Source organism: Chiroxiphia lanceolata, chromosome 15 (genome assembly GCF_009829145.1).
Source record: "Chiroxiphia lanceolata isolate bChiLan1 chromosome 15, bChiLan1.pri, whole genome shotgun sequence".
NCBI lineage: Eukaryota > Metazoa > Chordata > Aves > Passeriformes > Pipridae > Chiroxiphia > Chiroxiphia lanceolata.
Window position 1 is genome coordinate 12,860,603 of NC_045651.1, and position 17,006 is coordinate 12,877,608.

Genomic DNA, 17,006 nt, shown 5'->3' on the forward strand with positions numbered 1-17,006 from the left:
TAATGACCACCCAAGGGAAAATGAGATCCCATACATATTACTCAGAACAAAACTGTCTCCTTGAAATCAACTGCAGCCAAGTACTCATTTGCACAGCCTCCTGGATAACCACTCCCTAAAATAGACAGTATTTAATGTAAAAGCTAGGAGGTTCACATTGCAAATTGTGTCATTGTCACATCGGGTAAAATATATTGAAGTATTTGGGCTGAAGCTGTTGTTGCCTTCCAGTCACAGGTGCAGATTTTGACTGGTTACTCTAAGAAGGATGCTCAGTTTTCACGTATTGCCACTGTGCAGACACACAATGCCATAAGGCAGAGAGCCCTGCTGGGTTAACACTTCCAGAACAATCCTGATGTTTGGAGACTGCAGTATTTTCAGTGCTGCCACATTCGGCTTTATTATTGTACCAACACAGTGCTTTGCATGTAACTCATGCTTTGGAGATGACTGATGCTGCGGTTCTCTTCTTCAACAAGGGACAACATTTGTTCTAAAACACTGTCATTTATACCAAAGTAATCTTAAAAATGAGTAAGAACAGGCTGTCACTCAATATGCAAATAACTGAATGCAGAGACGTGACTTTTATATGAAATTTAAGCACTTAGCCACTATCACTGATCTCTGTCAAGCTAAGCCATAAAATAAGATAAACCCAAAGTACTTCTGAGCCCCCGTGTGGGGCGTGTACCCTTTCCTCTCTACACACAGTCAGCCCTAAGTACATGGCAAGCTGTTTCTTTTAAATGACACTCAACAATGAAGTCACAGCCTTCTAGCACACAGTAAGCTTAAAATGTTTATGTTTTTTCTTAAACTAAGTCATTGAAAGAGTGATTGAACAGCAGAACAGGGGCCCCAGAGACATTATGGAGTTTCCATCCTTGGAGATTTAACTTGAGTGAATAAATAAGATCTGGATAAATCTGCTGTAGCTGAGGGGTTGGGTTAGATGATCTCCAGATGTCCTTTCCAACCTCAACTATTTGTGATTCTGTACACGTTCCAGTCCAACCTGCACCTGAGATGCCTCCTCCAAAACAGAGTTTGCCTTCTGCCTTTCACCAGTAGCACTTGATGTTCCACTGCTGTACAGAGCTACTAAATATGTACCAGGAGAACAGCAAAGAACAATCTGAAAAGCATCCTGCAAAGAGAAAACGTGCTACTCCTTCAGCTTAAGGCTGGTCATTTATTAGTGAGAGACAGAGGACAGCTTTACATTTGTTCATGCAGACACAGACAGCTTATACAGCACAGGTGTTCACAAGCTACAGGAATTTGGTGGAGACCAACAATTCATTTTGTACACGACAGACACCAGAGCTGAACAGCTCGATTTCTCACCACAGCCAATTCAGACTGCAGGTCTAGGGACTGAAGCAGACCCTGAAGAACCATGAACTGCCTGTCTGTTACTCGTTGCCTGCTATCAATAACAAAATGCCATCAGAGCTGACAGAAAAACCCTGCAGTGTTACAAACTGACCTGCAATTCCATTTCTCTTCTCCTCCTCCCATTTGTATGATATAATAGAATCCACTTCCCACTCAGCAGCATGGTAATTAGATAATCAAAAAGCAAACAAATTTCACATGACAGTCCTTAGGAGAAAACAGATATACATGGAAAAAACATTTTAGTTTACTTAGGGCCATTCTGGCAACAACAGGCTCAGAGGGATATAATTAGTACCCTGCAAGCCAGCATATGAAAAGGCTTAATTTAACTGAGAACAGACCCAAAGAATAGCTATAGAAATTAAAAGTGAAGGCACAAATCCACACAGGACTGCCACAGCTAAGAGTTTTTATGATCAAGAATTCTAAAGTCATAATTCTCATGTACTGCATTCTGATTTCTGCTTATCCAGAAGGACAGGCATTATTTTGGACCAGTCTGCAATAGCTGAGGTTAATCAAATCCATAGAGGTCAGTCTGTGGGGCTCCAGCAGTTCTCTGTACCATGCAGGGAGAAGCAGCCAATGCTTCTTCAACAGCAGTCTGCTGAATTGATGCCTCCCTCTTCAATATAACCTATATTCTTCTGCACATTAAAACTCTACAATTGTTTTGAAATGGGAAGAAAGTTCTTCTATCATCTTCTTCTATCTCAAGTAAGTTTGTGGGGAAAAAAGCATTATAGCAGTCCTAATGGGAATGCTACATTGATAGCAAAGACTACCAATAGAGAAAGTAAAAACAGCCCTGCAATATTTACTCTGTTGTGACCAATGGCACATGCTGGAAAGCAGCTTCTTTTAAGCCAACCCAACCTACAAAGGGAAACCCCACAGAGGAAGATTAAAGTGTCAAGAAAGAGCTGTTGGAGGTGGCAGCACAATCTGCACCTCAAGGCAAAGGGATCCTCCCACCACACTGACTGACCCCACGGACAGCCCTTCCCAGCGCTCTGGCTGACGTGGAATCCAGCATGAAATCTGTGTGAAGGAAGGCTCCAGTACTTTTTTTTTTATTAGATTTTGATCATTTGCATTGTACTGCAGGCAGGCAAAAAAAAAAAAAAAAATCCCAGACAGCAAGTTCTTCCAGCACATTTTGACTTTTCAAATACAAAGCAAAGGAAATGTTTCAAAAACATGACCTGCAAAGCTTTTGCTGCTCGCTGTTAAGATATGCTGTCATCAGGACAGCATTTTTTGGATGAAAAATGGTTATTGCTAAAGGTCACAGAGTTGTCTCTCTCAAACAAATTAAGAAATAAATGGCTGCTGACACTTCCAGATGATGATTCATCTGTCCGAGATCTCCAATAATGCAAAGCCACACAACTGCCCCCCAGGTTTGCTGCAGACCACAGCAGCCACCAACTAACCCAGAAATCTGTCTTCACTCTCCTGTCACTTTGTTAGCCAACTTCTCAATCCTCTTTATAGACACACCAGAAATTCCTTATTCTCAAGCTAAAAACCAGATGAAAAACATATGAAAGTAACATCTGTTAGGAGAAACAGTTGTATGTGCAGTAGCCAGATTTCCACACTTACTATTTCTATTATTACCAAAGTCGTCTTTACTTCATGTGAAGCAAAGATTATCCATGTATGAGACACAGAGATGAAAGAGGCTCATGGATCAGCACCAACATCACCACCCACAGAAATCAGTGCAACAACAGAATAAGAGAGTGTATACAGCCTCTTTGCCAGGAAAGGCCAAGTTGATGAAGGTTATTCTTTAAAGAGTTATTAAAGTGCTAAAGATCTGTTTAGACAACCCTCGAGTGAAAGGCCATCATAGGTACAGCAGAGATATCTGATGTTTTATCTTGTCAGAGTAGCCTCTCGATAAAAAAAACTAATAACAGATTTTTACTGAGTGATTATTCTTTCCATCTTTGGCTTTTCACTGGAGTTTATGGTGACTATTTACTGATCTCTTCAGGGAAGGAGATGACATTTACTGTTCAGACTATGCCCCTCTGATCTCAAATGTGGCCTCTACTATCACTACATCCAACAGTGATTCCATAATTTTAGAAGAAAGATGCTGTTACAAATTTGTAGGACTAGCATTTGAAACAGAAGCAAAGCATTTCACTTTGCAGCAAACGCAGAGGATCAATCATTACGATTTGAAAAGAAAAAAAAAAATCAAGAAATCTCATTCTTTTTACTCACCAGTTTACGCTCACCAGTTCTGTGGCACAGCTGTGACGATCATCAGCTTGGACACAGGGTTTTTATTATCTGCCCAGTTTAATCATAACAAACTGATAACCAGAGCAGTGACCTAACAGTCCAAATCCAAGAACGTGTCCTTTACAAACATATAATATGTGAAGCAAAAGTTTTCTTGGAACTTCTGCTCCTTCCTGCATTTCAGTTCGATGCATTAAACTTTCAGTTCTCAGTTATTGGGCTGAAGTGTTTGTTGGGGTTTTGTGTTTGTTTTGTTGTTTGGGTTTTTTTTTTTTAAATACATACAATGGATAAATCACAACCAGAAGTTTGTAACCATCAACCTTTCAAGTCATGATCAGGTGTTTAGGACTTAAATGCTTTCTGAAGATAAGATCTACTTAAACCCAGTGAGGGATGTGGAAGCCAACCCCAGTGTGGTTAATAAGAAAAATGCAGATACAAAACTGACAGCGCTGAAGGAAAAATGTTTCATCCTAAACATTGTCCCAATGTGCATAAATCAACTGTGCTAACAGGAAAATACTGTTTAAAAAAACCAAACCAACCAAAAAAAAACCAAACCCCAAACAACCAGAAAACCCACATCAGGTTTTTATTAACACTCTCTTTGCCTAAGTGTCATTCTCTTCCCTTGACAATTTTGCTCAATGTCCAGCACCAGCAGTCTTTTATATACACCTATAAACTGCTGCTGCATACAAATTGATCTCAGCTACCTCTTGCAACCTTTGTGGCAAAGCTGGGCAACCAACAGAGAAGAGCCTGTATCTTATCAGAGACAGGTGGAACAGCAAGAGCAAGCTGGACAAACAGCACAGGTACAGATTGGTGAGCAGCAGGGGTGGGAGCCAGGAGGGCTGGCTGGAAGGGCATATCTAGAAAACAAGGAAAACAGATCCACAGGAAACCAGATTTCATTACTTCTGCTTCTCTGAAAAGGACCCCATTTGTACAATTTAGCTGTGGTTACAGCATGAGCTTGTCTAATTTGCTTCTAGACTGAGTAGCAATAAAGAGAACTTGTTAGGAGGGTGGGTTTTTCTTCTCTCAGCTTAGCTTGAAAGAAATCCTCTAAAGAAATACCTATTTCATATAAAATTGATTTGTTCAAAGCAGCATGCCTTGCTTCCAAACTAATGAGAGAAGTACTTTGGAACAAACACTACAGCTTTGGGTAGTGCCTATTTGGAAGTCAGTAAAGGTCAGAACATTGAACACACACAAGCTTGTTTCCAAGCTCGTTTAGCAGCTTCCTACATGTCAGATTTTTTGGAGATGTATCCTTTAGTATCTGTATAGAGAGCTCTTTTCCCTCAGCTGAGTAATACCAGTGGCTTGAACTCTGCAGCTCATAAAACTAAATAGTCTTAGTAACTTTAAAGGAGAAAATAGAGTTGCTAGATCTGACCATAACCTCTTAAAGTCACTGTACCCTCTTCAACACAAGAGAACACCAGCTACTTCAGAGGACTTGCCATGGGATCTCTCCAGCTACCTGATGTCTACATGATAGAGGCATTCACTATTCCTTCACTTGCCTCTTCCACCGAAGCAAGGATGCAAACTACAAGAAAAAGTGTAGCTTAATTTGCATCATATAGCATTTAAACAGTTCAGAGAAAAAGATCTCTTGCCTTTCTGCTACAGCACAAGTAGATTCAGTAACCACACACACACACTGCTGCTGCAATGACAAGTGGTTGTTCCCTTTGTGGTGATAAGTTGTGCCAGCAATTCCAGGCTTTTGCATTTAGCCCTTCATCCCAATCCAAAGTGACTACTCCGGGCAACACAGTACAAAATAAGGAGTGAAGTTTACGGAGAGGGGGGGAACAGCTCACTTCTTTTCTTTTGTTATTCCAAGCATCATAGCATTAACCCCAGGGTTAAATATAAGGGCTACACAGGCCCTTAGCAGAATATTAAAACCAGCTTCCCTGTTTCTTTCACACCACCCTTCACATCACAGGACAGCTCATGTCGGCTACAGCTAAACCAGCACACCCTGAATATGGAACATGAGGGTTTTTTTTCTTTCAAATGTACTAGAGCAAGATTCGCCTGAGTAAAAAACCTCAAGTCATTATACACATATTTGCAAGTTCATCGATCCCCTAGGCAGGGAAACACGGTGCTGTCACACAGAAACCATCATACCTCTGTCACTGAAGTCATCCACCAGCACTATCTCTGCTATCAGCTCAGGAGGGGAGCGGTTGAGGACACTGTGCACTGTCCGGAGCAGAGAGGACCATCCTTCGTTGTGGAACGGAATTATCACACTCGTGTTCGGAAGCTTCTCCAGGTACAGCTTATTTTTGCAGCTGGACACAGACAGAGCAAGTCAAAAGGAGCTGTGGGAAAACACCAGCACTTCCATACTAATTACCATCAAGTAACTTAGTTCATTCTTTACTCCCCAAATTGATGCAAAGTACCTGAAAAAAATCCAGCGACTTTCAGGACTTATCAAGCCAGTGTTGACCTGATCTAGTCTACCTGGCCAAAATAAGACCCAGCAATTCCACGTGAAGTAGAGACTGTTAATGGTCAATGACACTTAGCAACACACAAAGCCAAGGGGATCAGTTCTGCAGGCAGAAGTAAAGGTAGCTGGACTTTGAACACAAATCACCAGAGGATTTGGCTAAAGCTGGAAAGTTAAGTCTGCAGAGACGGGGACCCCTTGAATTTGGGGTATTTCCCCACAGCATTAATCTTAATTTTCCTTGCCTTGTGAGGTTGTTTTCAAGGCAGTTTCATAAAGAGAATTCCAACTGCAGCATAAAGGGCAGTGTTTATTTCCTGCTCATGTGGCCCTAAGTGGAGTCTGAACCTTGTTAAACAGGTAACAAAGGCCGCACAACGAGCAATTGTAGTTAAAAAAATACCTGCAGCTGTTCATTTGGGGTCAAAAATCTATTCCATTCCTAGAACCTCATGTGTCCAGTACAAAACAGAGGTGGTTATGTGAATGGAGGTGTCTGGAGTGTAGTAATGACAGTGGCAGCAGGACCAGCTGCCCCCTGCCCAGGAGCAGGGGAGGGAGGTCACACTCTGCTCTCTGCCCTGCCACCTCTTGCACAGCCACCAGAGCTGATCTGCAGACCCTCAGGGAGGCTGTGTGCACAATTCAGTGCTTACACACAGTAATTCCCTCCCTGTTCCCCGGAAGGGCAGACGGGAATGAAAGCGGCTCTGGCAGGGGCAGCTTTTTCCTGGTACCTTTCCCAGGGAAGGGAGAAGGATGCACGTATGTTATACAAGCTCAGTACATCTGTGGCTACAGGAAGTTACTCTGGTGCCTGTGTGAGAGGACAGTAGCTTATTCTGGGTGTAATGAATTGTCCTGGGGCGCTGCCAAGAGCTTGCAGGCTGTGGCTGCAATGCACAGATGCAAGATGCAAACTGAAGCTGCATGGACTGCTTTCATCCAGCCCTTGGCATTGCCATCCTAACCTTCTTCCAATGGCTACTGGCTGTAATTCTGTTCCAATATGAACCAAGAGCCCTTGAATCTTTTCTAACTCTTCTTAAAGTTAGTCAGAAAATGAGAGTTCCAGTTTAACAAGTGGGAAACTTTAGCTATTAAGTTTAACCATTAAGCATGGAGAGAAATTGCTTCCCTCCAGCTACCACATCTACAATTGCTTTACAAGACCTGCAAAATTAGTATTTAATATTAAAAAACCCAGAAGCACTTAAAGAAAATGTTATCAGGGGAAGACATGACTGCTGAAACAAACAATTGTATGTGCGCACCAGGCAGATCCAGCACACGTCATCCTCCAGCTCCTCGGTTCCCACAATTAACAGAAAGCAGAGGTGACACACTATTTGCTATATAAAAGTCCACACAAACCATCTCATGCATCAGCTGCTTCTTTGTCCTTCCCCACCCAGGCCAGCTGTTGGGGAGAATACCATCTGTGGCCCCAAAGCTTAGGACAAGACAGATGATGCATTTTTCCCCCCGATCACCTTCTCCTTACGCTCCCTACTGCCTGCAGGCACATTTCCAAAGTCTCTATTACCTCACTGTATGTAGGAGGCTCTAAAAACACAGCTCCCTTCTTTCTGGAATACTCTTTAAGGACTTGTGTCTTTATGAGTAGGTCTCAGCCTAACTTTGTTATAAATTGCCCTCATCAACCTCCCAGGTAACACAAACCACACCATTTCAAGTATATCTTTTTTAATGGGCACAGCGAATGCACAGCAGACCTTTCCAGTCATGAATTCCTTTACTGCATATCTCCACTGTACATAACCCTGCTCCCTGCCCAGCTAATCCCAGCATCCATTAGGAACATGCTGTTTATCCTCTCCTCCAGGCCTCCACAATTACAACCTGCTACACTGATACGTCAAGCAACAAGCAAACTACTGCAGCAGCATCATTAATCACAGCTTAAGTAGACACTTCACTTCCTAATTTTAACTGGGGCTGGGGTTAGAAGCTTCACACTTTAAAAAAGTTTAAATAGCAGAATTAGCAACACTGAGTCAGCAATTTCAGGGAACAATGGGGAATGTGAGGTAATGTATTAAACCCTCAGATAGCAAAATACTGGCATTGTCTGACATTTAAGTTCTCAGAGCCCAAGGCAGACCCTGTAAATGGAGGCTGGGCAGAATTTAGGTTAGTGAAGTCAAACTGTATTTCCCAGAACTTGAGTATGGGCTGATCCACAAACATTTTCAGTTACCTGATTTATCTTTATATCTAAACATTTCAGCTGCATGTCTGAAATATTTATGGAGCTATACTCACTACTTTGTTTTATGTGTATATATTGAGAAAGGGTGCCAAGCCAGTCTATTTGATTAGCTTGCTGTGACTGCTGAAGAGGTAATATCTCAATTGTGCAGTTAAATTATAAAACCCGACTTCTGGAAATTATGTGAATAAAGTAGATGTTGAATTCAGATTTAGTAATTGTGATAAAACCAGCTTTACACAAAACGAGCTTAGATTCAAATGCCTAACAATGCTTTCAGAATTAAGAACTCCACACAGCATTTAAAAACCTCTCTGTTTTGTCTAAACAATGGCTAAGTCCTAACTGAAGCGCTTTTGCTAATGGAAAAAACTCCTTCTAGTTTGCACAAAATCCAGTTTAACACTATCTGAAGGGACAAACTCAAAAGTCAGCATTCAACTGGAACAAGCTTCTACTTGTAAATCGTGATGAGGCTGTTTTTATGAGGAAGATGTCCGAGAAAATAATCCACAAATCTGATAAAACTCTTCATACACAGCTGAGTGGAGCTGCTCCTATCTTGTTCTGCTCCTGAGCACTTCATGATCATTTCCAGCTAATGGCCAACATAAGAGGGGGACAGTGTTTAGTGACAAAGCCATCACCTGACTGCACTTAGGGCAGCTGTCGACCGAGTCAGACATTGACATCAGTTTCACCACAGAAAGAAAAAGTTCCACCTTATTAGTTGCTAAGAGCTGTTGGCTCTCTCAGGGGGCTCAGCAACTGAACTGTTGTGTTCCAAGAGGTGAAGGAAGTAGCCTCCCTCTGGGTTAAGTTCAAGATCTCTTCTGCACAGGGCTGTAAGTCTTTGGTAATTTTAAGTCTTTTGGAATCAAGAGGGGATTTTTTTCCCCCCCCGATTTGGTCTCCTCTATTTCCTGTTGCAATTACTATACACTGTTCTTTATTAAGGAGACAGTAAGACCCAGCTGTGAAAGGACTGTAGTTGATGAACAAAGGTATAAGAGTCTGTAATAAAAAAAGAACACACTCCTGCAGATGTGTTAATTTAGGGCTTGCAAACTTTCACTTGTAGAAATCCAAACTGTATACTCACTTTGGGTGTCTGATGTCTGGAAGGGAACGATTCAGGGAAATTTTATCACTCACAAAGATATTAAAGCCATTTTCCCTGTATGCCTGGTCCACTCGCTCTGCGTCAGTCATTGGGTAAGGTTTTCCCTGTTCTCCATTTCCTATGGATAGACAGAAAATAAATACACATCATTACTACTAATTAGTGCTTAACTAGCCAGAAACTAATCCATATAGCAAAAAAGAGCATCTTACAGTCCTTTAAAAATTCCTTCCTTAGTTTTGTGCTCTGTGTTATATTTAGCACCGGGTCAACTATGTCAATCTATCAATTTTATCTGATAAGTAGTTTTGCTACAAACCACTCAGCTGTGCAAATCACAGAAGTTAAGTGTACCTTCTAACACCAGAAGCCGACAAAGGACTTATGGCAATGCTGTGGAGGATCTATAGAACACCTTTTGTTTCACAGCAGAAGAATCCATATGGTTTGAATACCTCAGCACTGTCGGAATTTTCAGCACAGATGGATATGTGCATTTAGAACCTGAGCTCTTGCACTGAGGGGCAGAGCCCTTGCAGACACACCAGTGTAAACCTGTGATGTTCAAAATGGGCCCTTAGTTTATGAAATAAAACTTGCATGAATGTTATAGTCCAGAACATTTGTTTTATCCCTCTTCTTCTTTTATAGATCTCTTCTGGGAGAAGAACACACCTATTTGGTTTTTTTAAGTTTCAAAAAAATCAACACTGCACCTGTCATAAAATCCGAAGATACTTACTGATACATTTTCACCTCAAAATGGTTATTGTGGAGTTGGGGGAAAAGGAATTTAATTGGGATTAACACAGTTAAAGATTAACTGGCTTTAACTGCTGCATCATGTCAAGAACATCATTTTGACCCTGAACATGTTGTTTTACACTGAGCCTACCAAATAAAAGTAAATTACAATCAGTATTAAACCATTTTTATAGCAATCTTACATACCTACACGCTCAGAGTCCCTCCTTATAGCTTCGTTGTTATGCCAGTCCTTTTTTCTCTGTCCATCAGCAAAGTAAGCGTCTTTCTTTTGCCTCACGTATGATGCCTTTTAAATAAAAGATTGGACACATTAAATACACAACACATGCAACCTTTCCTTAACAGCCTCCCCTTCCTGTAAGAAGAGATTAAACATCTTCCTGAGGGTAAGTTCATCCCAAGCAAGTGGCTTGTAGCCTGAAAGGGGGAGGAAGGAAGTTTTGCTTGTCTCAGAACAGTACTTTATCTATAGCTGTTAAGTGATAATTTTCAGGGCACCATCATGTATGCAGAACAGTATTTCTTAATCAGGGAATCTATTAAAAACTCCCATTTTCATTTTGAAAACATCCAATACATCTTACAGCGTTTTTGTTAATTAAATAGGATGTAATGGGAGACCTATTGCAGGATCATTATTAATGAGCACACTACCACACTTGAATAAAATCAAAATAAGACTTAAAAGGTCATTTATTAAGACTCTTACTGCTGAACTTAAAAGCAAATTCTACACAAGGCATGAGGCCTGAAGTGAACCCAATTAGAGCTCCTATTTCATGATGTTGTCCCTAAAATTCAAAAGCAATGGGTGCTTTGGAAACAAGTCAGCAAATGAAGGTCATCACGAGCAATACAACATCTCCAGCTCACCTCTGACTGCATAGGTTGAAGAATCACATTTACTGAAGGAGAGGTTTCATGAGAGGCACTGCAAAAGCCTCACTGATTCCCATGACACAGCAGAAGGCAAGTGCAGCCCCAGAGCAGCAGAGCAGAGTGAAGAACCACACAATTCTGTTACGGAAGGGCTCACCTGAACTTGCCAAACATAAGCATAAAACTGAATTGCTTAACCTGCCTTGTGGTTTTCCAGCTGTCCCATTACACATCACTGCTCTCCTGAGATTTCTACCAGCTGATAATGCAAAAGTACTTTTAAGTGTCAAGATGAATGTGTGATCCAGGAACCAAACGGGCAAGAGAGCACCAGGTGGGCAAACTGAACACAGTGGGCAACAGCACTTCTGGGGAAACACAGTCCTCTAGTCCTGGGGGCTGGTGTCAGCAATGCCATCACAGAACACCTTGAAAAACATACACCACCCAAAAACCTAATGTTTGCTCCACCTCAGGAGGTTACTACTGCTGCTTTTGTGTAGTGGGTGTGAGCAGAGGTGGTTTGAGATGCTCCCTCAGGGTGTGATGGGCCAGGGCACAGTGTGGGCGAGGACCAGACAAACCCATCAGCATCTACCCATGGCTCCATCTGACCTAACAACCTCATGGACAATTTGCACAAACTCTACCTGGACCTTGTGCCAGCTAATGTGAACAGGTCTAGATGACAGCTGTGTGACAAAGAAACAGTGGCAGCCTGGTTATTTTTGGTGTAAAATTTGCAGCACCATGACGCAGCCACCCCATGCTACTGCAATAGTCCAGCACACCTACTTGTCTGGCCACCACAGCGGGTCTTAATTGTTTGGACAACATGTCACCCCTTCTAATCATCCCCACTAAATAACTGACAGAGCACACTACTGTTCTGGGAAGTATTTGCCTCTATTTTGCAAGAACCATCCTTTGCCAGGTCTGCTCTCTGGCCAGTCTCCTCTCCAGGATACTCCCCTGCCAGGAAAAGCCCTGGAAAGCTTTCACAGACCAGAGCACCTCCTTGCCAGGAGAGTTTTGCCAACTTTCTGAGCGCTAGGCTTGTGCACAAGTGTCATACTGGGCACAGGAACAACTGGCAAGTCTGAAACCTCAATATTTTAAGTCTTTTTTGTCTCTTGTTTATAGCACTCTGGACTGAACGTGCATACCTGGAGAATCACTTACAATGCCACTGTCCCTTCTGCCATTCGCTGAGATTCAATACATGAAAATCCCTTACCAGCAGTTACTCCAGAAACCCCACCCACCACTGCACAGGAGACCACTGCCAGAGTGTCCAGGGACTAGATCTAGAGGGAGGAATACACAGTGTGACCCTGAGCCTCACAACACAAGCCTGAAATACACCCCAAAGGACTCACACCAGTTTCTAAGGGAAGCCACACCACTGGGCTATCAGCTGTTTCAGGAGGGGCCTCTCTCACCATTACACAGCTGTACCACCAAAGCAGACAATGCTCATCTGGCCAAGCAGCAGCCTAAAAGCCATTAAAAAGCAGTTCCAGCCATCCCTGCTCAGTGTGAGCACCCCCAGGCTCTGGGCTGGAGTGATCCTTGTGTTTGTGTTCTCAATGCAGGATAATGTGAACAGGGAAGTAAATTTTCTGCCCAGCTTCAAGCCATTCTTCAGAGAGGTCAGCAGTGTGCATGTAAACATCCTCAGAGCAAGCAACGACCTAATGCAAGAAATTTAAACCCTGCAATACTGAGTGAAAGCAGGCAGTAGCACGCCATCCTCCAGGGCTGTTAAAATAAAGAGGAAAAAAAACAGAAAAAAAAATCACAGAGACTGCCACTGTATTACACACAGTACAAATCAGGCAGGAAGACAGTAGAAAGTCGAGTAGGTAGATGCATTACTTCTCTCAGGGATAAATTTACACATGAAAACATCTTTGAGCTGGGTTAAGCTAACCATGTCAAGGCCACACATGTCAGCAATTTGTAAACTTTAAATTAGGCAAGAAGGAAAACTATGAAGTACACACACCAGTTATTCAGACCTTTCTGAACTGCAGTGTTGGACTTCAGAAGTACACAGAATAAGAGTTATCTATCCTTACGTCCTGGGGAACAGGCTCTGTACAACTCTTAGTCTCGGAGACTTACAAGAAATAACCCCTCCACATGTTGGTATTGGCAAAGTAAAATGAGGACTGTGCAGGGTGAGTCACTATCTGTTCCTCTGCCTGCAGAGCTCATGATGTTACTGCCCTGCACAACCAACACCTAAAGAGATTCACACAAGAAAAACACACCAGGAACCTCTGTCGGATCAACAAACCTCTCCAAGTAGCTTTTAGAATCCTGAAGGGTAGACATAGCTGCAGATGGTAATGGCAGATGTGCTGCATTCTGGAGCTTTTTTTTGGTCTTGGGCAGAGAAGCTACATTAGCCAATCCAACTCAGAAATCCTCCATTAGATTTAATTCAACTTGGGTAAATGTTAAGAGGTTAGAATATTTCTAACAGTATCCCTCGCAAGCAAACATACGATGCTTACATTGGTTTTTCAGGTCGCTATTAAAACACCATAACTGAAAAGTCTGCTGAGTCATTGACAAGTTCTGTCAACAGTGTCTAAATATTAATTTTGAAGTGACTTTCAGTGCTAGAAAATGAATATCAATGTCTTTGCTTCAGCGACCTTGCCAGCCCTCACGATCCACACAGCCCCAAAGGGAAGGTGTAGCTGCAGCAGCCTGATTAGCATTGTATTTCTTAAGAACCACACTTTGAAGACCAACCTAATTTCAACAGACTACCAAAAAAAGTCAGTGTGAACGATAAAACACTGCCTCCCCTCCCCAAGTGCAGATTTTATGCTCATGTCATCACTATTGGCAGAACAGTGTGAAGGGTTGTGGGCACGATGCCATCATGGGCAGAGGGAAGTTGTGCACATATGTCCTCAAAGTCCCTCTCGTTGGGAGAATGGGCAGGTTGCTGACATTGATGCAGTTTTGGAAGCTCTTTTTTTCTTTTCTTTCCTTTTTTTTTTTCCCTTCCCGTTTTTGTAAAAGACGTCTGAGCTCTAGAAACACAGACACAGCATACCGGGACCAGAATGTTGCTTTTTTTAGTGGTTTCCTTCAGGGATGCTGCATGGAATTTGACTCAATTATGCAAATTACATAACTTGATGATACTCCTTCAACAGACGCTCTAGACTGTGATATCCAAGCAACCTGCAAAACACAGCAAGTTTCCTACGACTGACTTTTGCTTTAACTATTAAACAAGCATCTCATTTATGAGGAGCTATACCATACATATAACGCTGTTTTTCATCTCAATTTTCACTCTTATCCTAATTTTCCATTAATTCTAACTGCATGACAGGAGGCATAACATTTTTGTCCAAACCCACCAGCACATCTGCCCTTATCTGCATTTTAACTGTGGAATGCAGCAACCATTGTTTGACCGTTGCAGCTCTCCAGGCTGCATGGTTAGGGTAAAGTGACATTATGGATCTGGACTTCTGTCCCTATAAAAGAGATCAGCAATTTTCTGTTTTGCTCTATGTTAGCTACCCATTTTGCAAAAATATCATTGTTTTCTTAAATGGTCAATTGTAAGCAATATGCAAAAAGTACATTTCAAATCATGCAGGCTTCATTATGATCATCTAGTCAGACTATGTAAGTGCCCAAGCCATTGAATTCCATCCATTAACTCCTACAACAAGCCCATAAGTTCTATTTCAGCTCAAGCACATTTTCTTTTCCTTAAGAACTGGATGTTGTTTACCACTAAGGAGTGATTACTTCTGCAGCAATATCTTAAACTGTTCTCCTGCCTGTTTCAAGCCTTCATTTTTTAAAAACTGAAAATGAACTAAAGTAGAAAGGCATATTAAGCAATACATTGAAAATGGATTTAGACAGATTGCTGTAAATAAGCCCCTTCTGTTGTCTACCACGCTGTTACTTAACGCGCCGCCAAAGCAATTGATCAGCATTCAAATGCCAAATGCACAAAAATGGAATTTTAATTTTTTGTTTAATCACTATTTAGTGTGCCTGGCTCCAGCCAAAAAAAAAGAAGTGTGGATGGAGATGTAAGCCAAGAGTTTTCTACATATGAGGAAAAAAAGACTTGCCGAAGCACATACGCAAATCATGATGCTGTACAGATCTCAAACCCTGTTCAAACACTTGTTTTGCTGATTTATTATTTTCTTTTGAAACAAGGAGCTGTGATCAGACCCGAGAAGCTATGATCTCTGAAGACAGTGTTAAAGGGAGCATCTGTTCCATCCCAGGCCTCTTCATTTATCCCAGCACCTCAGCAAGTCTCTCTTGCACTTACATCCTACGACAAGATGTTGAAGATAACAAAATAATTAAAGAAAAATGGCAGGGAAAGGGAGAGCAAATTGAAACCATTCCTCTGTTTACTGAAGGAACTTGCAACCTGAGGTGAACTCGGTGGAACACACAAGAGTACACACTTGGGTGCACCCTAGTTGTCACAATCTGTGACATGGCAAAGCAGAAATAGGAAACATCTATAGTCAGATTCTCTCCAGTCTTTCAAAATGACAGTACCCAAGGTGTATGTGAGGTAAAACATCAGAGAAGCCAAGTCTGGCAGAAACAAGGAGGAATCCCCTCTCACTGCAGCAAGAAGCCCAGGTTTTAATGATCATGAGACCATCCACACTAAATGTAGGTAACCTTTTCATAAATAAATAAATATCAAGTGTTATTGCACCATGAAGAAATAAAATTCTTTTTTTTGTTTGTCAGAGCTCTATTAATGTGTGTTGAACAACAAACTGGTACAACACTCGAAACAGCATAAACAGCCTCCATCCTTTGTACTGGCATGAAAACAGCTGAGACTTTCAGACAAGCTAATGAAAAATAAAAATATCACCAACATCAGCTGGAGGCTGGGCCTGGGTCAGGAAGCTGAGCATAACCTCAGTCAATCAAAGCTCCTCATTTACTGGAACAGGAGGCAGCATACCACTAGAAAAAAAAAAAGCTGCTAAAAGCCTATCATGTGATCTACCCAAGTGTTTTCAAAAGGTTAATTTTCGAAGTTATTTCAGTTCATAAAAAATTTAAAAGGTACATTAACATAATCCATACCTTCAAAATTTCAGGAACTATTAAAAGGCAACGCAGGACTAAATGGCAGCACATCATGTGGAATGTTTAAGTGCTTTCAAAGACAAAAAAGACAAGTTCATCTTCACAGTCATGTTGTGACTCAGACCAAAGCAACAGGTTCGAACCAGACCTTAAAGTTTCCTGCATGATGCTAACATTTGGCCATCACGTTCTTTCCAACCAGAAACAACTGAAGTTCAGATTTGTGCTTTGTTTTTGAGAAAGCCATGCTTCAGGGTATGGAAATAACCTGCCTGATTCCTTCAGGGGGCACTCCTCGATCAGACCTTACCCCGTGTCAGTGAATGAAAGCACAGCTGGACCAGAACCATGAATGGATCAGTGAGGACAGGCACAAAGCAGAGCCTTTTCTGCAGAATGCCCAGGGACACTTGGGAACTGTGGAGCTATTAAAGAAACATGTTCCTTGCAGAACACCAGGCATCCAGCTCCTTGGTGGATGGGACAGCCTGCTGCTTAAGCATTACCCAATTTTAGCTGACTCCACTTTTTAATGCGGAAAGCTTTTTGTGTCAACTGCTAGAACAGTACCTGTTTGAACTGAAACTCTCTCCCCCACCTTTAAATTCCTTCAGTTAACAAGTTTTATTCAATCTCAATTGCTGAAAATCCCTGAGCACAAACAAAATTTCCTCTAGCAAAAAGTCCTGGTTCATCAGTCAATTCAAGTCTGAAGACAT

At 41.8% G+C, this 17,006-nt stretch overlaps 1 protein-coding gene across 1 annotated transcript in view; it reads right to left on the reverse strand.

Annotated features, from left to right (window-relative positions):
* Positions 1–17,006, reverse strand: part of GALNT10 (polypeptide N-acetylgalactosaminyltransferase 10) — an 82,062-nt gene that overhangs the window by 32,664 nt on the left and 32,392 nt on the right. Inside the window, exons 2-4 of the mRNA XM_032703042.1 lie at positions 10,468–10,570; positions 9,496–9,634; positions 5,830–5,996 (exon numbers count right to left, since the gene is read on the reverse strand). Coding sequence (XP_032558933.1) covers positions 5,830–5,996; positions 9,496–9,634; positions 10,468–10,570 — 409 coding nt within the window. The remainder of the gene's footprint in view (positions 1–5,829; positions 5,997–9,495; positions 9,635–10,467; positions 10,571–17,006) is intronic.